Here is a 24,316-nt window from a genome sequence, read left to right as displayed (position 1 = left end):
TCAAGAGTTCGCCCCGCGGCAGCAGCCGCTAGGTGGCGCATGCGCTCTGGAGGGTGCGGGCTGGTCTCCGGGAAGAAGGCGGCGGCGGCGGCGGCGGCGGCGGCGGCTGTGGGGAAAGGCGGGGGCGCCGTGGGGGCCGTGCCCGTGTTTACACAGCGGCGGGCGGGCGCGGACGCGGAACCTGGCGCGGCAGCGGCAGGATGGTCATGGCGCATTTCGTCGAAAATTTTTGGGTAAGAGCGGGATGTTGGAAATTGGGTTTTGGGGTGCGAAGCTTTCTCCGCCTGACCTCGGCCTGTGTGCGCTCCGGGCGGCGGCGTTGGCGGCCGCGGCGGCGGCGAAGGCTCGGCGGTGAGGGCTAGCGTCCTCGGACCGCCGCCGGCAGGGTCCCGCCTGTATGAAGCCGGGCGGGCTGCGGGCCGCCGGCCGCCAGGTCTCACAGGCTCGCAGCCCTTGCGGGGGCGAGGGCTGTCAGCGCGGCCCCTCAGCCCGCGGCGGGGTCGCTTGCGGGCCGCCAGCCGCCCGCGCTGGGACAAAGCGCCGGATGGGGCGGGAGACGGGACCCGGCCGCGCCGGGGGCTTTGGGCGCCGGGCGCGCTCCACGGCTTGGACGCGGCCGCCGGGCCCGCGGCGAGGCCGCCTCCCGCTGCGCGCTGCCAGCGAGCGCCGGCCGGAGCGGGACGGAGGGGGCTCGCCGCCGTCCCGCGCCGCAGCCCCCATCTTAGCCCTTTTGCCCCCCGTGGCTTCCATACGGAGTCCCTTGCGGGCTTGGTCTGGATCAGCACTTCCTCTCGGCCTCGCAGCTCGGCTCTTTGGTCTGCGCCCAGGACCTTGCCTCTGGGCCTGTTCACAAAGCGTGTAAAAGTTGAATTTAATGTAACTGGATTCCTTGGGCTTAAATGCGCGAACACTTCCCCTTGTGCCCTGTGCTTCTTCCCCTTCCTCATTCTTTCCACACCCCTCTTCTTAACTCCGTATTAGTATTAGGTGGTTCTTTGAAAATGACTTCCAGTCACCGTGCGGGGTGTTTTTCGGTTGTTATTGTTTGTTGTAATGGGAAGTACAGTGCAGCCGAGTGCGGAAGAAGGAGCATGTTTACCCCGGTATCTTGGGTCAATCTCAGTTTTGGTCCTGACAGCTGCAAGTACTACAGCTCCATTTTAGTTAAAATTCAGAAGTAATTAAAGGAGTGCTCTTTCAGGGAAGAAGAGGTGTGTCTAAAATTCTTATTTCTAAGTGTATCACGTATGAACTTAGTAATCAAATCAGCTCCTAGTCATTTGGCTTGAATGTTTTTTGTTTTCCGCAAGTGACATAAATACGAGGCATTAGGTTTTTCTTTAAGAAATAGCCTTATGGGGCGCCTGGATGGTTTAGTCGTTGGGCATCTGCCTTTGGCTGGGGTCATGATCCCAGGGTGCTGGGATCAAGACCCGCGTCTGGCTCCCTGCTCAGCGGGAAGCCTGCTTCTCCCTCTCCCCTTCACCTTGCTTGTGTTTCCTTTCTCCCTCCCTCCCTCTCTCTCTCTCTCTCAAATACAAAATATTTTAAAAAATACCTTAATGAAGTTACAGTTCACATACTATACACTCAGTTAAGTGTATAATTCAGGGGTTTTTCGTCTGTGCAGTTACGTCACCACAATCAATTTAGAACAATATCATGACCTCAGAAAGAATCCCTGTATCCATTAGCAGTCATTACCTCTTTCGCCCCTAACTCAGCCTAGGCAGTTTACTAATCTATAAATTTCTGCCTCGATAGATTGGTCTCTTGTGGACATATCATATAAATGGGATCATATGTGTTATCCTTTATTGGCTTCTTTTCCTTAGCGTGTGTCCACACTTCACCCGTGATGTAGCATGTATCAGTACTTAATTGCATTTTATGGCCAAACATTCCATTGTGTGTGTATACCACATTTTATCTCTTCATCAGTGATAGACGTTTGGTTGTTTCCACTTTTGGGCTATTATGAATAATAAATACTGCTATGCACATTTTTGTACAGGTTTTTGTGTGGAAATGTTTTCATTTCTTTTGGAAATGGAATTGCTGGGTCATGTTGTTACTCTTTAACATTTTGAAAAACTGCCAAACTATTTTCCAAAGTGACTGCATGGTTTACAATCCCACTAACAATGTCTGATGTTCCAATTTTTCTGCATGCTGGACAACACTTGTTATCGGTCTTATTGTAGTGGATGGGTGTGAAGTAATACCTCATTGTGGGTTTGTTTTCCATTTCTCTGATGGCTAATGTTGAACATCTCTTCATGTGCTTTTTAAAATATTTTTAGAGAAATACCTTTCTAGATTCATTGCCCATTTTTAGATTAGGTTATTTGTGTTTTTATTATTGAATTGCAAGAGTTTTTGTATGTTCTGGGTAGTCTTTTATCAGATACATGATTTTGTAAACATTTTCTTCTATTTTGTGGGCTTTTGTTTTTTCTTGATGCTGTCCTTTTTGAAAACTTGTTTTTAAAAGTTACTATTATTATTTTAAAAGATTTTGTTTATTTGAGAGAGAGAGATCACAAATAGGCAGAGAGGCAGGTAGAGAGAGAGAGGGGAAGCAGGCTCTCCGCTGAGCAGAGAGCCCGACGTGCGTCTCCATCCCAGGACTCTGAGACCATGACCAGAGCTGAAGGCAGAGGCTTAACCCACTGAGCCACCCAGGCACCCCTTAAAAGTTATTTTTAATTGAAGTATATAGTTGACGTATAATATTAGCTTCAGGTATATGATGTTCAACAATTATATATATTATGACATGCTCACCAGTGTAAGTGCCATTACTGTCTTACAGTATTACAGTATTATTGACTCTATTTCCTATGCTGTACTTTTCATCCTTGTGTCTTATTTTATAGCAGTAGGTTTGTACCTCTTAAACATCTATTTCACCTGTCCCCACTGTCCCCCCAAACCCATTTTTTTCTCTTTATGAGTGTTTCCGTTTTTTGTTCATTTGTTTTTTTAGATTTCATATATAAGTGAAGTCATACGGTATTTGTCTTTTTCTGTCTAACTTGTTTCACTTAGCATAATATACTCTGGGTCCATCTGTGTCAGAAATGGCAAGATTACATTCTTTTTTATGGCTGAGTTGTCCATTGTGTATGTGTACCACAGCTCCTTTATTCATCTATGGATAGACACTTAGGTTGCTTCCATATATGTTGGTGATTGTAAATAATGCTTCAGTAGGCACAGGGGTTCATATACCTTTTTGAATTCATGTTTTCATTTTCTTCAGGTACATATCCAGAGGTGGAATTACTGGATTTTATGGTATTTCTTTCTTTCTTTTTTTTTTTTTTTAAGATTTTATTTATTTATTTGACAGAGAGAGACACAGCAAGAGAGGGAACACAAGCAGGGGGAGTGGGAGTGGGAGAAGCAGGCTTCCCGCTGAGCAGGAAGCCGGATGTGGGGCTCCATCCCAGAACCCTGGGATCATGTCCTGAACCGAAGGCAGATGCTTAATGACTGAGCCACCCAGGTGCCCCAATTTTATGGTATTTATCTCTCTCTCTCTCTCAAATATCTGTATATATCTATATTATTATATATATTATATGTATATCTATAGAGATATACATATAATATATACATAATATTTGATAATATTTTCCACAGTGGCTACACAAATTTACATTCTCACCAGCAGTGTGGGACTGTTTCGTTTTCTCCACAACCTTGCTGACACTTGTTATTTCTTTTTGATAGTAACTGTTCCAACTTGTGTGAGGTAATTTGATATTGTCCTTTGAAGCATCAAAGTTTTAAATTTAGAAGTCCAGTTAATTTATTTGTTATTACTTATGCTTTTATTGTTTAATCTAAGACGTTTTTCCTAATCCATGGTCACAAAGATTTACTTGTGTTTTCTTCTACGGGTTTTATAGTTTTAGTTCTTATATTTAGGCCTGTGATCCGTTTGAAGTCAGTTTTTGTGTGTGGTGCCAGGAGGAGGTTCAGCTTCATTCTTTTGCATGGATATGTAGTCTCAGTACCTTTGTTGAAGGGCTCCTCTTTCTCTGTTAAATACTCTTGACACCCTTGTCAGAAATCAGTTGACCGTAGATGTATGGGTTTATTTCTTGATTTTTAGTTGTATTCCATTGTCTGTCCTTACACTAGTCCTACACTGTTTTGATTACTATGGCTTTTTAGTAAGTTTGGCATCAGAAAGTGAGAGTTTTCTAGATTTGGTCTTCTTTTTCAAGATTATTTTGTCTATTCTAGGTCCCTTGCCATTTCTGTATGAATTTTAGGTGTAGCCTATCAATTTAATCAGTTTATTAATTTAGGTATAGTTGATGTATATAACCTATCAATTTTAGACTCCAGGTTTTAGACAACTTATAAAACTATTAATTGGATTTAAAGTTGGCATCCCAAAATGTTTTGCTTTTTTTTTTTGTTTTAGTTTTTTTTTTTTTAATAATCTTTACACCCCATGTGGGGTTCAAACTCATGACCCCAAGATTAAGCATGCTCTTCATACTGAACCAAGCAGGTGCCCCTTGAATGTCTTTTGATGGACGGATGCGTTCTTGGGGTTACTGGGTTCCTCAGTCGATTAAACATTTTAAGCATCTGCCTTCAGCTCAGGTCATGATCCCAGGGTCCTGGACTTGAGTTCCATACCAGGCTCTTTGCTCAGCATGGAGTCTGCTTTTCCCTCTGCTGGCAGCTCCCCCTGCTTGTGTGTGCTTTTGTGCATGCTTGTGTGCTCTATTTCTCTGACAAGTAAATAAATAAATAAAATCTTAAAAAGAAAGAATGTGTTCTTGATGCTTGCTGACTTACTTCCAAATTGTATATTAAGGTTGTTTTTTTTTTTTTCCAGAAATTGAAGTATAGTTTACTGCAAATTGTACATTAGCATTTTAAAGTTATCTTTTGTTTCTGTTAATTGAGCTTTGAATATAGCCTTGTCTAATGATTTTTGGCTATTATGAATAATGCTTTCTATGAACATTCTTTTATCAGTTTTTGGGTGCCCCTTGTTCTTTTTAAGGGAGGAACAGGAATAAATTTGGATATCTGAAATCTAGAGAAAATTTCTAGTCTAATTTATGTTTTTGTCTTTTTACTTCCCCACTATTGAACACAAACAGTTAAAATAGATTGCATTTTATTTATTTCCAAGCCTGGAATTAGGGCTGAAAACTCTAAATTGGAGCTTTATAAAAAGTTCCCAAGGAGGACTAAATGAAGTAGGGAAAACTAAGAACAAGAACTAAATAACTTCAGAGAATTTGATAATTGTCTAAGACAACTTAAAAATTTACATATTTTAGGATCATTTATAACTTCTTAAAACAGAAATTACAATATTAGTTTCACTCTTCTCCCCTAATATTTAAAGTAGCTCTGTCAGGACAAATAAAACTTGTCAAAGTGAGGTAATGGGAAACTTTAAAGTTTTAAGTTTCTAACCAAACAACCTATTAATTGTTGTTTTCCCTACATATAAAAAGACAAACCTTTTTGTTGTGGCATTTGTTAGAGGAAAGTTTGAATCATTCAAACTATTTTCAAGCCCTTTTGAAAGTAGCACATCCTGCCTTTTTCTTTAAGGTATGGTTTTTCTTAACTAAAATGGTATGCTACATTACGAATTATTTAATATTATACTTTGAAGAGAAAAATGTATTTAAAACTTCCTATACAACAGGTGGTTTGTTGCTGATAAGTCATTTTTGCCACAAAGTATAGTGCCTTTGATAATCAAGTTGAAAATGTTTTTCTTTTTCATTAAAATTGGATAACAAAATTAATTTTGATAGAATTCCACACTATTGCCTTGGTATATAAAACAGTTGTTAGTCCTTCAAAAGATAATGTAACTTAAAAAACTTTTTTGCAGATATTATAGTAAGTATCTCTGTATACCATTTCTCAGAGTAGCGTACTAATTTATAGTGCTCTTGAGATTGTCTGTGTCAGCATTGCACTGTAGTAATTAAAATGGCTTTATGTTTTCATATAAACCCAGATTATTTAATTGAGGAGTTAAATTTTGGAAAAAATCTGTTTTTTTATGTATAATTAACATACAGTGTTATATTAGTTTCAGGTGTACAGTATACTGATTCAGCAATTCTATACATTACTCAGTTCTCATCATAAGTGTACTCTTTATCCCCATCACTATTTCCCCCATCCCCACACTAACCTCCCCTCTGGTAACCAGCAGTTTGTTCTCTATAATTAAAAGTCTGTTTTTTTGGTGTGTCTCTTTCTTTGTTTTGTTTTGTTTGTTAAATTCCACATAGGAATGAAGTCATATGGAATTTGTTTTTCTCTGAGTTATTTCAGTTAGCATTATACTCCCTAGGTCTATCCATGTTTTTGCGAATGGCAAGATTTCATTCTTTTTTATGGCTAAGTAATATTCCATTGTATATATTCATCTTCTTTTATCTGTTCATCTATATAGATGGACCTTTGGGTTCCTTACATATTTTGGCTATTGTAAATAATGCTGCAATAAACATAGGGCTACTGCTTATATTTTTTTCAATTAGTGTTTTCATATTCTTTGGGTAAATACCTAGTAGTAGAATTACTGGATTATATGGTAATTCTGTTTTTGACTTTTTAAGGAATCTCCATAGGGTTTTCTGCAATGGCTGAACCACGTTGCATTCTCATCAACAGTGCATGAGGGTTCCTTTTTTTCCACATCTTTTGTGTTTTTGATTTTAGCCATTCTGACTGGTGTGAGGTGATAACTCATTGTGGGTTTTTTTTTTTTTTTAAGATTTTATTTTTTTATTAGAGAGAGAACGTGAGCGGGAGGAGGGGCAGAGGGAGAAGGTTGCCCAAGGAGACTCTGCACCCAGCCTGGAGCCTGATACAGGGCTTGATTCCACAACCCCAAGACCATGACCTGAGCTAAAATTAAGAGTCAGAATGCTCAGCTGACTGAGCTACCCAGGCACCCCCTCATTGTGGTTTTGATTTGCATTTCCCTGATGATGAGTGATATTGAGCATATTTTCATGTGTCTGTGGCCATCTGTATATTTTCTCTGGAGAAATGTCTGTTCATGTCTTCTGAATTTTTAATTGGATTATTTTTTGTTTTTCGTGTTGAGTTGTGTAAGTTCTTTATGTATTTTGGATACTAACCTCTTAAAAATTTATTTTTTTAAGGAATGGATTTCATTGGTGATAGTTATTTAAGGGGAAAAATAAAACATACCTGATTTAAATACCTTATAAACCTTATTTTATATAATAATCCTGATGTCTATAAAATAGTAAGCATTCTCCCAAAGACATCAAGTATTCTTTAGCATATATCACACTGCAATGAACTGACATTTTTAGTTAGGTGACCTTTTCCAAAAATTATTTCCAGTCAGCACATCAAGAATGAAATAATTATCTTGGGTGTTTTTATCCTGAAGTATTTCTTTGTTTCTTGTCCGTATTTCTTTTATTGTTTAACCAGTACAGAAGTTTTGTCTGTTGGTTTCATTGGTATTGTCATGCTTTACTTCTAAATAAAATTGGAGCACTTGGTTATATTTCCAAAATTTGATCTATCATTTACATGGATAAACTGGGAGGATTAAAATGTTTTTTAAAAACCTGGAATTGGGGGGCATCTGGGTGGCTCAGTGGGTTAAGCCTCTGCCTTCGGCTCAGGGTCATGATTTCAGGGTCCTGGGATCGAGCCCCGCGTTGGTCTCTGCTCAGCGGGGAGCCTGCTTTCCCCTCTATCTCTGCCTGCTGCTCTGCTTACTTGTGATTTCTCTCTCTCTGTCAAATTAATAAGTAAAATCTTTAAAAAAAAAACCCTGGAATTGCTATTAATAGGACTTTGAAGTGTGAAACGTTATATTTTTGCTTGATTTTTTTAAAAAAAGATTTTATTTATTTATTTGACAGATCACAAGTAGGCCAAGAGGTAGGCAGAAAGGGAGGGGGAAGCAGGCTCCCTGCTGAGCAGAGAGCCCTAGGCGGGGCTCAGTCCCAGGCTGCTGAGATCATGACCTGAGCGGAAAGCAGAGGCTTAACCCACTGAGCCACCCAGATCCCCCTGCTTGATTTTTTTGTAATCTAAATTTAATGTCCTAGGGAGACTAACAACTGTACATACACCCACACACATGTATTCTTGGGGGTATAACCCATATGCAAATTGAAATATATATATTTTTAGAAAACTAGTTGAGGTAATCATAGATACCCAGGTTATAGACTTTCTTTTTATTACTTGAAATTTCCAAGTACTGCTTATGATATGATCCCATTGGGTGGTACACTGAAATTTAAGAAGTGTTTGTGTATGCATATTTACATATACATTAATTAAAAGATTTGCAAAATTTGTGTGATTCAGTCTTCAAAAAGTACCAGAGGGAACACAGTATAAAATCTTTTTCTTTTTTCCTCAGCCTCCAAGATCTCCACAAAGGCAGTAACTGTTACCAGTTTCTTACATAGCTTTCCAGAGATGATCTCTGTATATAAACAAGGAAATTATAAACACTAAATTAGAATGTGGTTGTTTAATTGTTAGCCAGTTATCCATGCCCAAATTGTTTCCAACTGCAGCAAGCTAGGAAAATGCGAACTACAGATTCGTCTAAGTTGGTTCAAATAGACTTGACAGATAGACATTATAAAATCAGCATTTTATTTTATTTTATTTTTTTAAAGATTTTATTTACTTATTTGACAGAGAGAGATCACAAGTAGGCAGAGAGACAGGCAGAGAGAGAGGGGGGAAGCAGGCTCCCTGCAGCACAGAGAGCCCAATGTGGGGCTCGATCCCAGAACCCTGAGGTCATGACCTGAGCTGAAGGCAGAGGCTTTAACCCACTGAGCCACCCAGGTGCCCCTAAAATCAGCATTTTAAATTTTTTTTTTTTTTAATATTTTATTTATTTGACAGAGAGAAATCACAACTAGGCAGAGAGGCAGGCAGAGAGAGAGGAGGAAGCAGGCTCCCTGCGGAGCAGAGAGCCCGACGCGGGTCTCGATCCCAGGACCCTGAGATCATGACCTGAGCTGAAGGCAGAGGCTTTAACCCACTGAGCCACCCAGGCGCCCCTAAAATCAGCATTTTAGATGGCAGTAAATTTTATTGTGAGGCCCTTAGAATTTTTGGGGGTGGAATGGTGGTTTGTTTTGTATTTTTGCTTTAATTGTAGGAGAAATTTGAAAGTGAGAAATTGATACTGATTTAGTCTGTGTAAATTCAATTCAGGGGAAGGATTTTAGAACATTGACATGGAAAGGATAAAAATTTGCTGTCTGGGTTCTTTTGTAGCCATGCACACTAAATCCTGAGTGCTCTAATCCTTTCAGAACTACTTAAATTATTTAGGCAAAGGCATGGGAGAACAGGTATGCTTTATATCATTGTACACATTTGGCTAGCATAAGCTTTTTGGAAGTAGTTTTTGAGTACTGTTTCTTGAGATTATCCATCCTGGTTTGACAATTCTAAAACATTTAACAAAAGCACCCTAAGAGGGACGCCTAGGTGGCTCAGTCTGTTTAAGGGTCTGCCTTTGGCTCAGGTCATGATCCAGCATCCTGGGATTGAGTTCCGCATTGGGCTCCTTGCTCAGCAGGAAGTCTGGTTCTCCCTCTGCCTGCCTCTCTCTCTCTCTCTCGCAAATGAATAAATAAAATCTTAAAAAAAAAAAGCACCCTAAGAAATCCATATAGAAATATGGTGCCATGGAGACGTAAAGGGAATAAGGGTTTGATTTTCAGTTTACCTAGTGTGGAAAGATGGCAGAATATTACAGTTGGAAGAATATTAGTAGCAGTTTGGTCCACAGAGATGAGCGTGAGTTGGTCAGGTGTAGGGGAGAAATAAAAACAGTACAAAAGAAGCTGAGACCTAAAATGGTAACTGTTGGTTAAGTTGCTAGAGAATGTTGCTGGGATAGCCAGATTCAGAAGATTAAATTTTGAGAAATGATTAGTGAACTGTAGGATGAATTTGAGACACACAAGTCCATTAGTTCTATCAGGAACATGTTCCTTGATGGAACAGCAGGAATAAAGGTTACAGAAGATAGGAGAAGCATGTTTGCTTGCATTTAGGGATAAGATGGGAAGGTACAATATAAGTAGAGCAGATTGGTGATGCTGGACCTTAATACTAAGAAGTGTTAGTTTTTATTTGTTTGAAACAAGAGCAGTGAAGATGGCTTTCCTTTTTAATTTTAACCATTGTTATGTGATAGGTAGAACAGAGAGTACAGAAGAAAATTAAAATTATATATAGCTTTTCCCTGTGTCCGCTGAGATTTTCTTTAGAAATACAACATGCACAGTGGATTCTGCTATGTTGTTCTCTAGCTTGGTATTTTCAAATGATATCACCATCAAGCATTTTTCTCATATGATTAAGTATTCTTTCAAAATATTTTGTAGTGACTTTCATAGGTTTCCATGGAATAAATAGCTAATTTTAAAAACTGCTGCTAAAAAACTTTTTTTTAAAATTTATGAATTAGGAGGAAATTTAACTATTAATATGAACAAGATGTCAGTTTAAGAAAGTAGCCTTTGCCTTTGAAGGCACAGATTGAAGAGTTTTTGAGAAAGCAGATTGTTTTTGTTTTTTATTTTGAGATTAATGAAAATTACATTCATTTACAGTATATTACAGAAAATTTGAAAGTTATAAGACAAAAAAATTATCCTCTTTGCTTCTGCTATTTTTGTTGAAGCCATGTAATATCTTTTAGGTGGCTTTACAGATTTAGTTTACTGGAAGAGGTGAGTTGTAACTGAAGACATTAGGGAGTATTTGAGGGGTTAGAAATAATTTCTTTAATGTGATAAGGTTTATTTTCTTCAGTCAACCCACAAATGTGTTTGAGCGACTTCTGTAGTTCTGACTGCTGAGCAGTGCTCGTTTTACATCTTCAATCACTGTTTTCTGCTTTAAAAACATCTTGCCAATGGTTCTGTAGAATAGTTTTGATGATCATGTGTGAAAATTTCAATGTATAAATAGAAGGTTGACTAGAAGAGATTATAACTTGTGGTTAAACGTGCTATTTACTTATAGAAAAACTGCTTACGTAAGAACTAGAGCAAAAGGAAAATGTAGAGTGGTAGGAAGTGATGATATTTATTTATTACCTTTGAGGTGGTTTGAGGTTGAGAGGAAGGTTAGGCATGTTATTTGCTGTTCACATGACAGCACCTTCTGACCCTTTGATCCCCTTCCAAAAATTTTTAAAAAGATTTAAAAAGGAACAAGGTAAAATAAACTTATCAATTCGTAGTCTGATTGTACAGTATACACTATCTCCTGCCTGTTTTCTAGAATCTTGGAGTCATCAGAAGTGAATTATATCCAAGCTTTTTGTTTTTAGTGTTTAATTTACTGTTGCTCTTAAAAGGTTCTTTGAAGGAGAAGTTTCAAACCATTAACTAAAAATCTCTGGGATTTATAGCTTTGTGTTTTTCCACTATTACTATTCATGGGTCTTAAAAAACCAAGGTACATTAAACAATTCCATTTTCGTTAAAATAGGTATTTCATAGCTTTGTTAATAGAGATGCATTTTTTCTTCAAGAGAGGAGTTGTTAGGTTGTATTTTATATTTATTTAAATAAATGCCTTTGAGTTTCCAAAATAGGTTTGGTGACGTATTCAAACTTTTTAACTTGAAATTTCAAGTATGTTTTGTAGATTCTAAATTAGACTAAAAAAAAATCTGAGTATTTCCAGTGACTTGGTGACCTTACTTATAACTTAACTATCTTTTTAGTTAAATTTTAGTTCAGCTGATAATTTTAAGTGCAAAACTATGCATGGTGTGATCTCATTTTCCTATTAAAAAGTAACATGTTACTATATGTATGGGAAAAGGAATCTGAATTGTTAAACATCAGACTGTTAAAGTGCTGTCAGATTAGAGCAGTAAGAGGAAACAATAGGTCCTGAGAAGTTTGTGTTTTCTTAAAGGACTTGTATAGATCTGGACTAAACATCTTCAAAGGATGATAAGATTTTTTTTTTCTACTTCCTATTAGGAATTATTTCAAAGATTTTTAACACTTGTTTATATAGGATTATAAGAAGATTTTGTTTGCCCCAGGCCACAATCATTGGACTTTTATCAAAGTGCTATCTCTTTTTAAAGTGCATGGAGACAAGCAGGTAAAAGATCCTATCTTAGTTAAATCTTCAAAATAATTGTCTTCCTTGTGTCAGCAATGGTGTTAATAGCAGCTTTTGTCAGTTAATACTGCAAATCTCTCTGCAAGAATTAATTGATTGAAATAGATAAAAATACTTGCTCATGCCTTTGACAAATTTATCATAATGTATTTAATATATTGTGCAATTCACTTAAAGTGTACAGTTCAGTGGTTTTGGGTAATACAGATAGGTGCATCCATCATCACAGTCAATTTTAAAACATTTTCATTACCTCAAAAAGAAAACCTGTACCTTTTATCACCTCCTAACTTATAGCCCTCCTCCCTAGCAGCCTACTCATCTACTTTCTATCTCAGTGTATTTGCTGGACATTTCATATAAATAGAATCTTACAATATCTGGTCTCTTGTGTCTGATTTCTTTAACTTGGTGAAATATTTATGATGTTCATTCATTAAGTCACATGTATCAGTGTTTGTTTCTTTTTATTGCTGAATTATATTTTATTTTATGGGTATACTCTATTTTGTCTTTTTATTCACTGGTTGATGGACATTTAGGTTGTTCCTAACATTAAACAACTGGATGATGGACATTAAGTTGTCCTAGCATTAGGTTATTTTTGGCTGTTTTGGTAATTGTGTCCTGCTTTTTTGCGTTGACAGTATATCTGGGCAAATTTTTAAAATTAACAGTTAAAAATCTGCATTTTTTTAAACTGTAGTCTTTTAAAAAAACACCATATATATGTTTTATTGTAGTATATATATGTCATTTACTTAACCAGTAATATTAATGGATTTTTAAAATTTTTTTCGCTATTATAAATAGTACTTCAGTAAATATTCTTCCACATTTATCTTTGTATGCGTATTTGTGTAGTATAGATTCTTAAAAGTAGAATTACTGGATCAAAGGGCATAAATATTTACAGTTTTAGTAAAATATTAGAGACCAGAAGACATATTTAGTCGTAGTTCTATTTGATAATAAAGGTCTGTTGTCAAGTTATTTGTGCATTCATCATGTATTCATAGTTAGTCAAGGAAAACAAGTTCTTGCTTGAGTTAACAGAATATGTTAAAGGAAAAAAATATTTTTGTGTTGAAAATAACAGAAACATATCCACTTCAAGGTCTCAGGTGATAAAATGAATATGCAACTCAGGAATAGTTCTTGTTATTTTACTTTTCTTTGAATTAGAGCCACCTACCAAAAATGTCAGTGGCTCCTGTAAAAATGATAGCACCTTGTGGAGGTACTTCTAGTTAAAAAAATACTGGGTAATCTCAAACAGTGGCAGAATTATAATCAGTTAAGATTGTCAGTTTCAAGAGTGGTCTGTCCCTGTTTCACCAGAATTTTCAGTGTTTTGTGCAGGTGAAGACACTGAAGCCTGGGTCTAAACCTGAGCTCCACTGCTCTGTCTTCTTTATTTTTTGATATATAAATGTGTATATATTTAATATTTAGTCATCTGTTATCAAAGCTATAAATTAAGTTTTTGACAAGGTAACAATAGGACTTGCGTTCTTTATTAGACACTTTGAATTTTTTTTTAGACTAAGTTGTATGTGTTTATGTGTGTGTGTAGAGAGAGTGCACTAGTGCCATTTGAAGTAGTAAAATTTTTGCTTAGTTTGTACTAAAGGAAAGCTCATGAGTAGTAAATATTTGTGTTAATAATAATAAGTTTGTGAAATTATTAAAGAATATTGCCTGGAGTCAGATTCAAGTTTTTCGACTTCAGTAAATGAATGAATCCCTAAATAAGAAGAAATGACAAATGGATTTGTAATCATGTAGGGTGTTTGTTTTTAGTGGTTAGTGCCCTCTGAGGCAGGCTTCTTCTATATCACATCCTTATTAGAATGAGTTTTCCTTGTCTTTCCAAGTGAAGACCTGAGGGATGGAATAGCTAGCACTATTTCCCAGGGTGCGTTATTGCTGCTTTATTAATATTGTTATATTGTATTAAATTAATAATCCTCATTTCCTTTTTGGGAATTTTAATGAATATGTTATTTGGATATCTGAAGTTCCTGGATAAAGAGCTTACTTTAAGGACTCCTTAATAAAAACCCAGATTTCTGAATATAATTTAACCTTTTCTTGGTTGCTTAACATTTTTAGTACTTAAACAGTGAAGCAAAATGCCCAGGACCTTATTGCTCCAATTACTAGTGGTTTCCAAGTTCTCATCTCCTTTAAAAAAATTTTTTTTCCTTTCTCTTGTAAGCCTGGTAAATAGTATTTCTAATAGTCTTTGTGCCTATTTGAATAGCCCTTTATTCCCAACTCACTTCTAATCTGAATATGCGTAATGCACATTGGGAACCCAGGTAACCTGACTGTTTTTTTTTTTAAAGATAGATATTTATTTATTTGAGAGTGAGTGAGTGAGTGAGCACAAGTGGGAGTGGGGGGAGGGGCAGAGGAAGAAGGAGAGGCAGACTTCCTGCTCAGCAGGGAACACAACCCCAGCTGAAGCAGACGCTTAACCAACTGAGAAACCCAGGTGCCCCCAAATATGACATTTTATTTTATTCTACTTTTTTAAAAGATTTTCTTTATTTATTCGACAGAGAGAGAGAGAGAGCATGGGGGGAGGGTAGAGGAAGAGGGAGAGGGAGAACCAGGCTCCCTGCTGAGCAGGCAGTCCCACATGGGGCTCCATCCCAGGACCCCAGGATCATGACCTGAGCTGAAGGCAGATGCTTAACTGACTGAGCCACCCACAGTTTCCCCCAAATATGACATTTTAATTTATTATATATATGGCAAAATAATTACTTTTATGTTCGTTTACAAGTTTGTTAGGGATCACTTCAGCATAACTGGAAGTTTCTGTTTCCTGTTTTTGGTGAACTGTGAAAAAATTAGGGTTCTTTTGTGTAATTCTTGCTGATTGTATTGCTATTTCCAGGAAAGATACTGAATTCTTCATTATGTTATTTTCACTGAAGAAAAACTGCCAGTTGCAGAGAGAGTTATTGAGCTTAGTTTATTCATAGTTGTTTAAGTTTACTAAAAGATGCATTAGTTATTATAAAGCATTTTGTGGTATTGAATGTGTAAGTGATTAGTAATAGGCTGTCTTGACTCGGAAGTCAAGATTTACTTATTTTATTTTATTTTTTATTTTTATTTATTTATTTATTTAAAGATTTTATTTATTTGACAGAGAGACAGCAAGAGAAGGCACACAAGCAGGGGGAGTAGAAGAGGGAGAAGCAGGCCTTCTGCTGAGCAGGGAGCCCAATGCAGGGCTAGATCCCAGGACCATGGGATCATGACCCAAGCCAAAGGCAGGTGCTTAACGACAGCCACCCAACGACTGAGTCACCCAGGTGCCCCGAGATTTACTTGTTTTAAAGCAGGGACTTTGCCTGAATAATCAGGAATCCCTTAGTTCATGTTGAAGGAATTGAAATGGGGTTGATAATGTATTTTAAAAGATCCATAGTTACCTTTTCTAAATTATTCTGCATGTTATTTTTTAAAATTTCAGACTTAATTTCACTAATAAACTCGCATGAGTGATTATAGAATGTGTGTTTAATGTGTGTATATGTATATATAATAAATTGTAAACTTTGTCAAACTGCATCGTATTCCTTTGATACAGTTTGAAGTCCTATAATGAGCACCATTGGTTTAATTAAGGAGAAGTTGCTCACCTGAGCATTAGAGTTGCATATTGGTTAATATAGGGTTGTTCTTAAGTCGTTTTGATCTTTTTTTGTTGTTAAACTAAAAATCTTCTTCAATTTTAGGGGGAAAAAAATAGCGGCTTTGATGTCCTTTACCATAACATGAAACATGGACAGATATCAACAAAAGAACTAGCAGATTTTGTGAGAGAAAGGTATGTATTTTTTTAATAAGTAATTTAACAGTTCGAGTTAAATTTTAGAATATAAATGAGGAAAAAAATTTTTTTGAGAGTGCATGCTCTAGTTAGGGGGGAATGAGAAAGAGAGAATCTAATGCAGGCTCCCAGTGTAAAGCCAGAGGAGGGGCTCAGTCTCAAGACTCTGAGATCACAACCTAAGCAAAAATCAAGAGTCAGACATTTAACCAACTGAGCCACCCAGATGCCCCAGAAAATTTTAGTTAGATCTGGATTAAAGTAAGTACACTCTTGAAAAGTGTATTATTATATAGTTTAAAGTAGTGTGATTATCTAGCGGCTACACACTAAGGACTGCATAGTGGCTCCAAGGAATCTTGCTTAACTCCTGGTTTGTATTCATTGTTTATAAATATCATTACAAATGATATAAATATAAATACATAAATAAATGGAATTTTGTAGGATAAAATACTATCATTTCTTTAAACAAACATGTCATTAAACATACTAAAATAATTTGAAAAGTCTAAGGTTTCTGAATTAGTAGTTTAATTATGTATTATTTGTTTACTTATTTATTTAAATTTTAAGTAGACTCTGTGGCCATTGTGGGGCTTGAACTCACAACCCCGAGATTGAGTTGCATGCCCTACCAACTGAGCCAGGCATGTGTCCCTCTAAGTTTTATTTTAAAGAAGTATAAGTATATATTTTTAAATTCTGCAAATTTATAAAAATGTGATTGTCTTTAAGACTCTTAGAATATAGTCATCAATTTAAAAACTTAAAAATTAATGTAATTTGATTTAATTAAAGCTTTTTTTGTGGCTAGGCCCACTTGGTAATTTTTATAGGAGCACACTTAAGAGGTAAAAAGTTTACCTTAGTAATAGGGGGTATGTGTGTGTTTGTGTGTATGTGTTTTTAAGATTTTATTTATTTATTTGAGGGAGCACAAGCAGAGTGAAGGGCAGAGGGAGAAGCAAACTCCCTGCTGAGCACGGAGCCTCATGTGGAGCTCAATCTGGGGACTCTAGGATCATGACTTGACCAAGGACAGATGCTTAACCAACTGAGTCACCCAGGAGCCCTAGGGATATTTTGCCTTTAGATATAATACTCCATTTTGGGAGGTACCTGGCTGTCTCAGTTGTTGGGGCATGCTGCTCTCAGTCTCAGGGTCATGAGTTCAAGCCCCGTGTTGGGCGTAGAGGTTACTTAAGAAAAAAACAAAAATACAGTACTCCATTCATTTATTCTTTCAATAATAAATATCCCATGTCTGCTGTGTGCTAGGCACTGGTCTGGATTCTGGGAATATAGGAGTTAAGATAGAGCTGCTGTCATCATAGAATTTATCAGAGCATAGGAATTAGGGAACAATGTTTTTTATGTAAGACCAATCCTCTTTTCACTTTCACTTCTCTTTTGGAGTTAAGAGGGAGTCCAGAAGCTCTAAGTGCTGTGGATAAAGCTATCCTTCATTGGCTTCTGCATCATCCTTGGCAGGAATAAAGAAGAGGTCTCACAGTGCTGTGTCTCCTGGCATGTCCTGTAGCCTTCCTTCTCCCCCAGCACTAACATCACTAACTATAACTACTTTGAAATCATCCAGGCAGTTGTCATCATGCCTTTTAGCCTGTTTATATCAGTCACCCTAAGAAGTCCACAACTCCTGAGTCATCCTTTTTTGTCTGGAATCTAATCCCTTTATGATTCCGTGGATTCTTAAGACAACCCCTCCTTCCACTACCACTTTCCTGCTTTAATGTTTTCTTCATAGCACTTACAACCATCAGATACGTGATATTTATTTGTCCGTCCCTCTTCTCTAGAATGTAAACCCTACAAGGGCAGGGATTTTTTTTTCCTTTTCTTTTTTTTTTTTCTTTTGGTGGTGGTGGGGGGGCTCTTACATCTCTTGCATTTGGGAGAGCACTTGGCTCTTAGTAAGGATTTTTATGATAGAATGAATCTCTGACTTTACTACCCTGATCCTAGCTATTATTATTGTTCCCTGAACTGCAACAGTAGCTCCTGTCTTAGGTATCTACATTCATTCTTGTTCCCCTGCAACTTATTCCCTGCACTGTAATTGGAGTGCTTTTTCTAAACCTCAGAAAGGTTTGTTTCCTCTCCTGTTTAAACCATTTCAGATTCTCCCTATTGCTCTGAAGGTCGGCCTGCCTGCATCTTGGTCTGACCCCAAACCACCTTTCAAGCTTTAGTTCATGCCAGTCTCTTCCTTATTCTCTTTCGTCTCCAGAGACATTAGCCATTTTTTTTGAAAGACATCTTCCAGTCCACAGTTTGTACATGCTTATTCCTGTTTTTGCCTAATTAATGCCTGCTTATTCTTCAGAGCTCAGCAATGTAGTCCCTTCTTCTTGGATGCTTTTCCTTATTTCCCTGACTCAGTCAAAAACACCTGTTATAGTATCTCTCAACATCATATATCTCTTTGCAGTATTTATGAAATTTTATAATTATTCATTTTTTATTATTTATTTCTATGTTTCCCTATAAAGGATATAGTATTTTTTTGTATCCTGGTGCCTAGTACAGAGCCTGGCACAATTAGATACTCCTATTTCTTTCTTTTTTTTTTAAAGTATTTTTTTAAGACTTTATTTATTTATTTGACAGAGAAATCAGAAGTAGGCAGAGAGGAAGGCGGAGAGAAAGGGGGAAGCAGGCTCCGCTGAGCGGAGAGCCCAACGTGGGGCTCGATCCTAGGACCCTGAGGTCCTGACCTGAGCCAAAGACAGAGGCTTAACCCACTGAGCCACCCAGGCGCCCCTAGAAACTCCTGTTTCTTGAAGGAATGAGTGAGAAAGAAGGAAAGAAAAGATAGACACATAAACATACAGTGTGCACTAAAGATTGTGTATACATTATCTCATTTAACTATGAAAACTCTAACTCCTGTTTTACAGAGAAGAAAATTGGGGCCTAGAAAGGTTAATTTCCTGTCAGTCATTCAGAGTTTCTCTACTCCCTTCATCCCTTCTTCCCTGCTGGTCTGTTCCCTTTTTCCCTCCTCCATTCCTCCTTTGCCCCTTTCTTCCTTTTTGTGTCTTCCTCCCTTACTGCTTTCTTCCTTCCTCTCTTCCTTCTCACAGCTTTATCAAAGTATAGTTGATAAATAGTATACTACACATTTAAAGTGTTTAATTGGATAAATTTTGACGTATACATACACTCAATGAAACCATCACCACAGTCAAGGTGGTGAACATATGCATCATCCCCTTTGTAATTCCTCCCACTGTCTCTCCCTCTTATCCCTGAGCACCTACTCATTTGCTTCTGACACTTAGGTTAGTTTGTATTTTCTAGAATTTTACAGAAATGGGATCATATTGAATATACTCTGTTATCCAGTACTTTCACTCAGTATAATTATGTTGAGATTGATCCATATTGTTGCATGTATCAATAATTCATTCCTTTCTACTGTTGAGTAGTATTCTATTTATGGATACCACAATTTATCCATTCAAATGGCAAAGGAAGTTAGTTGTACCTATTTTTTGAACTTTGTATTAAGTATATCAATTTAATCACTATATTGCGTATTCTTTTGTCTTCTTTTACTCAGCATGTTTGTGAGATTCATTTTTTTTTAAAGATTTTTTATTTATTTATTTGAGAAACAGAGATCACAAGTAGGCAGAGAGACAGGCAGAGAGAGAGGGGGAAGCAGGCTCCCCGCCGAGCAGAGAACCCGATGCGGAGCTCCCAGGACCCTGGGATCATGACCTGAGCCGAAGGCAGAAGCTTTAACCCACTGAGCCACCCAGGCGCCCCGTGAGATTCATTTCTGAGTTTAGTATAATCATGTTCAATGTTATGTAATACTAAATTGTATAAATATGCCAAAATATGTCTTCTACTGTTTACAGACATTTGGGTTCTTTCCAGTTTTTTTTGCTATTACTAGTAATATTGCTTTGAATACTCCTGTACAAGAGTCTTGCTATACATATACATATATTTATATTCCATATATACCTTAGAGTAGAATTGCCAGGTCATAGAGTTATGTATATGCAATACCAAAGAATTTTCCAAGATGGTTGTACCAGTTTACACCAGCAGCAGCCTTGTTTCAGAGTTCTAGTTGTTCCATGTCCTCATCACCACTTGGTATTGCCAGTCTTTCAGTTTGAATCATTCTGATAAGTGGAAGTACATGTCTCCCCCACTTTTCAGAAGTTTGTGTTATGCCACTTTGCTCTTATGAAAGATCTGTATCAGTACCTGTTTTTGCTAACCAAGAACAATCCTTAGAGGATTTTTGCTTTTGCAAAAAATAGCAAAATGAAAAAATAATGTTTGGCATTTGTTTTGCAGTGAGCCTTTATGGAGGCAGTGTGTACAAGGAGAGTGGCGCTGCCAAGCTCCTTCCCTGGGAACTGCTCAGCATCTCAGTTTCATGCCGCTATAGTTTTGAACTGTGTCTATGAACATCTGTGCCTTAGCTCAGTTTATTTTGTGCATCTGTTAGCAAGATGTGCCCTACAGTATCAGAAAAGCCTAAGAGGGGTTATTTTTTGGGTCTGGTAAAGCTCAAAAATTTTTCCATGTAAATGAATGGTAATTGCTTCTTTGCTTTATGCCATTTTGGCTTATGAAAGATTTCATAGGAAGGCCGTACTTTTATTTTGTTTGTTTATTTATTGAAAAAGATTTTATTTATGTATTTGATAGAGAGTGTAGAGAGAGTATGAGGGGGGAGAGTCAGAGGGAGAAGCAGACTCCCTGCTGAGCGGGGAGCCCAACATGGAGCTTGATCTCTGGACTCCAGGATAATAACCTGAACCAAAGGCAGAGGTTTAACCAACTGAGCTACCCAAGTGCCCTAGAGGGCTATACTTTTAGATTGTGAGGGATACCTGTATCTCATTGTGGTTTTAATTTGCATTTTCCTGATGGATGATGACCTTGAGCATCCTTTCATATGCTTATTGGTCATTTGCATTTTCTCTTTAATGAAGTATCTGTTAATCTCTTTTTTATAAAATATTTATTTGAGAGAGGGAGAGAGAGCACATAATGTGTGCAAGTGGGGGAAAGGATGGAGGGATAGAGTCCTCGAGCCGACTCCCTGCGAGCAGGGAGCCCATTGTGGGGCTTAACCCACAACCCAGGAGATCAGGACCTGAACTGAAACTGAGTGGGATGTTGATCTGACTGAGCCACCTAGGAGCCCCTCCTGTCCATGGTTTTTTTTTTAAAACCCTGTTAAAGAACAAATTGAAAGAACTCTATATATTTTGGGTGAAAGCAATTTGTCGGTAAAGTATTACACATTTATATATAAATCCCATTTATATATAAATCCCCTTGATTTTTATATATTGACTTTGTGTCCAGAAACTTGTAAGTCCTTGCTTATTCTGATAATTTATCTGTAAATTGTCTTGGATTTTCTTTGTGTACAATCATCTTGTACAAGTGACAGTTTTATATCTCAGTTTCCAGTCCTCATACCTTTATTTAGTTTTCTTATCTTACCATACTGAAGTATTACTTTAGGTGTAATACTGAATAGAAATGCTGATGGCGAGCATCTTGTCTTGTTCCTGGTCTCACATTTATTTCACTCTTGTTTTTTATTTTATTTTTTTTTTTTAAAGATTTTATTTATTTATTTGACAGACAGAGATCACAAGTAGGCAGAGAGGCAGGCAGAGAGAGGAGGAAGCAGGCTCCCTGCTAAGCAGAGAGCCTGATGTAGGACTCAATCCCAGGACCCTGGAATCATGACCTGAGCCGAAGGCAGAGGCTTTACCCACTGAGCCACCCAGGAAGCCCCTCACTCTTTTTTTTTTTTTTTTTTTTAAGTTAGGCTCCATGCCCAGCATGGAGCCCAACATGGGGCTTGAACTCAGGACCCTGAGATCAAGACCTGAGCTGAGATTTAGAGTCAGACGCTTAACCAACTGAGCCACCCAGGCGCCTCTCACATTTCACTCTTAAATATTACATATTTACTCAGGTTTTTTCCTTATTGTTAATCAAATCAAGGAAATTTCCTTTTATATACTGTTTTGTAATTTTTTTTTAAATTATGAATGGATGTTGAATTTGGCCAGATACTTTTCCTGTATATTGAGATGTTTTTCTTTCTTTTTTCCCCCCTTGTTAAAATCTGAATTACTTTGAATTTTGAATGTTAGACTTTCCATTTCTGATATAAACCAACTTGGTGGAGATATACTATCGCTTTTATATATTGGTAGGTTAGTTTGCTATTTTATTTAGGATTTTAACATCTGTATTTGTTATTGAGATTGGCCTGAAAAATTCCTTTATCTAAGTGTGCTTAGGTTTTGGTCTCAAGGTTAGTTAGGCTTATAAAATGAGTTGCATATATCTCATTTTTTTAATCACTGAAAAAATTTGTGGAATATTATAGTTTTTTCTTTATGTGTTTCATAGATTTTGCTAGTAGACCCATCTGGACTTGAAATCATCTTTATAGGAGGGTTTCAAATTACGTACTTAATTTCTTCAGTAGTTATAAGACTATTCAGATATTCCAGTTCTTCAGTGAGTTTGATAAGTTATACACACACACACACACACACACAGATTTTTAAAGATTTACTGATTTTAGAAAAAGCTCGAGCATGCATGAGTTGGGGGGAGGGACACAGAGAGAGGAAGGGGAGAAAAGTAGACTCCCTACAGAGTGTGGGAGTTGGGAGCTGGCTTGATCCCATAATCCTGAGACTATGACCTGAGCCAAAATCAGGAGTCTGCCACTCAACTGAATGAGCCACCCAGGCACCCTAATAAATTACATTTTCAAGAAATTTTATAATTCCACATACATTTTAAAAATTTTTTTTCATTTTTTTTTTTTATTTTAACTAGGCTCCATGCCCAATGTGGGTCTTGAACTCATGACCCTAATATTAAGCATTGCATGTTCTATTGACTAAGCCAGCCGGGCGCACCCCCTTTTATGAACTTTTTAAATGCCTGCTGGATCTGTATTAGATGTCCCCTTTTCACTCCTGACATCAGTTATTTGTGCCTTCTCTATATTTTATGATCAGTCTCATTTGTCATTTGTTTGTTCTAAGTTTTTACAGAAAAGCAACTATTGGCTTTGGTGATCCTTTTTGTATATTTATTTTCTATTTCATTAACTTTCTGTTCCTTATTTTCTTTGACTTTGTGTTCAGTTTGCTGTTCTTTTTCTAACTTTGAGATGGATGTTTGACAATGCTTTTCAACCTTTTTTCATTTCTTTTTTTTTTATATTTAATTTTTTTGAGTAATGTGTACACCCAGCATGGGGCTCAAACTCACAACCCCAAGATCAAGAGTTGCATGCTCCACCAGCTGAGCCAGCCCGATGCTCCAACCTTTTTTCATTTCTGATATATTCATTTAAGTCTGTAAATTTCCCTTAAGCATTGCTTTATTGTGTCTCACTAGTTTTGAGTAGTAGAATTTTCATTATATTTTGTTTAAAGATAGTTTAATTTCCTTGTGCTTTTTTTCTTGCCTCCCTGGGTTATTTAGAAGTGTATTTTTAAATTTCTAGATATGTATAGATTTTTAAAGGTATATTTTTGCTTATGCTTAATTTCATGTATTTAGAGAACATACTCTGTATGATTTCAGCATTTTGAAATATGTTGACACTTGGATTATGGACCAGGATAGAGTCAATTTTGGTAAATATCTTCATGTACCTGAAAGTGTGTGTTCTGCATTTGTTGTCTATATGTTTTTAAGTTTGTGCATTCTTTTGTTCATTTCTAATCTTTCCCCACTGTTTTTTTTTTCCTGCTCATTTTATCATTTCCTAAGAGGATTATAGTCAAAGTCTCTCATTTTGATTGTGGTTTTCTGTTTATCCATGTAGTTCTGTCAACTTTGCTTTTATATATTTGAAGCCATATTAGTAGGTGGATACACATTCTTTTTTTTAAATTGAGGTGTGGTTGACATAAACAATGTTAACATTAGTTTCAGGTGTACAACATAGTGATTAGACAACTGTATACTTAATGCTATGCTTACCACAAGTATAGCTACCATGTAGTACCATACAGTGCTGTTACAATAGTTTTGACTGTATTTCCTCAGCTGTACCTTTTATCCCCATGACTTATTCATACCATAAATGGAAGCCTGTACCTCCTGCTCCCCTTTCATCCATATTGCCCATTCCCCCTCATCCCTCCTGTTACCTTCCTCTGACAACCACCAGTATGTCCTCTGTATCTTTAGGTCTGGTTATGCCTTTGTTTGTTTGTTTGT

General features: G+C 37.2%; 1 protein-coding gene across 1 annotated transcript in view; it reads left to right on the top strand.

The window, feature by feature from the left end:
- The first annotated feature begins 54 nt into the window (after window positions 1–54).
- The window catches only part of FCHO2 (FCH and mu domain containing endocytic adaptor 2), a 123,256-nt gene continuing 98,994 nt past the window's right edge, over window positions 55–24,316 (top strand). Inside the window, exons 1-2 of the mRNA XM_080804198.1 lie at window positions 55–233; window positions 15,951–16,042. Coding sequence (XP_080660324.1) covers window positions 201–233; window positions 15,951–16,042 — 125 coding nt within the window. The 5' untranslated portion in view covers window positions 55–200. The remainder of the gene's footprint in view (window positions 234–15,950; window positions 16,043–24,316) is intronic.

This window comes from Martes martes, assembly GCF_963455335.1.
Source record: "Martes martes genome assembly, chromosome: 5".
NCBI lineage: Eukaryota > Metazoa > Chordata > Mammalia > Carnivora > Mustelidae > Martes > Martes martes.
The sequence above is the reverse complement of the archived record's forward strand: the minus strand, read 5'-3'. Positions and strand labels throughout refer to the sequence as shown.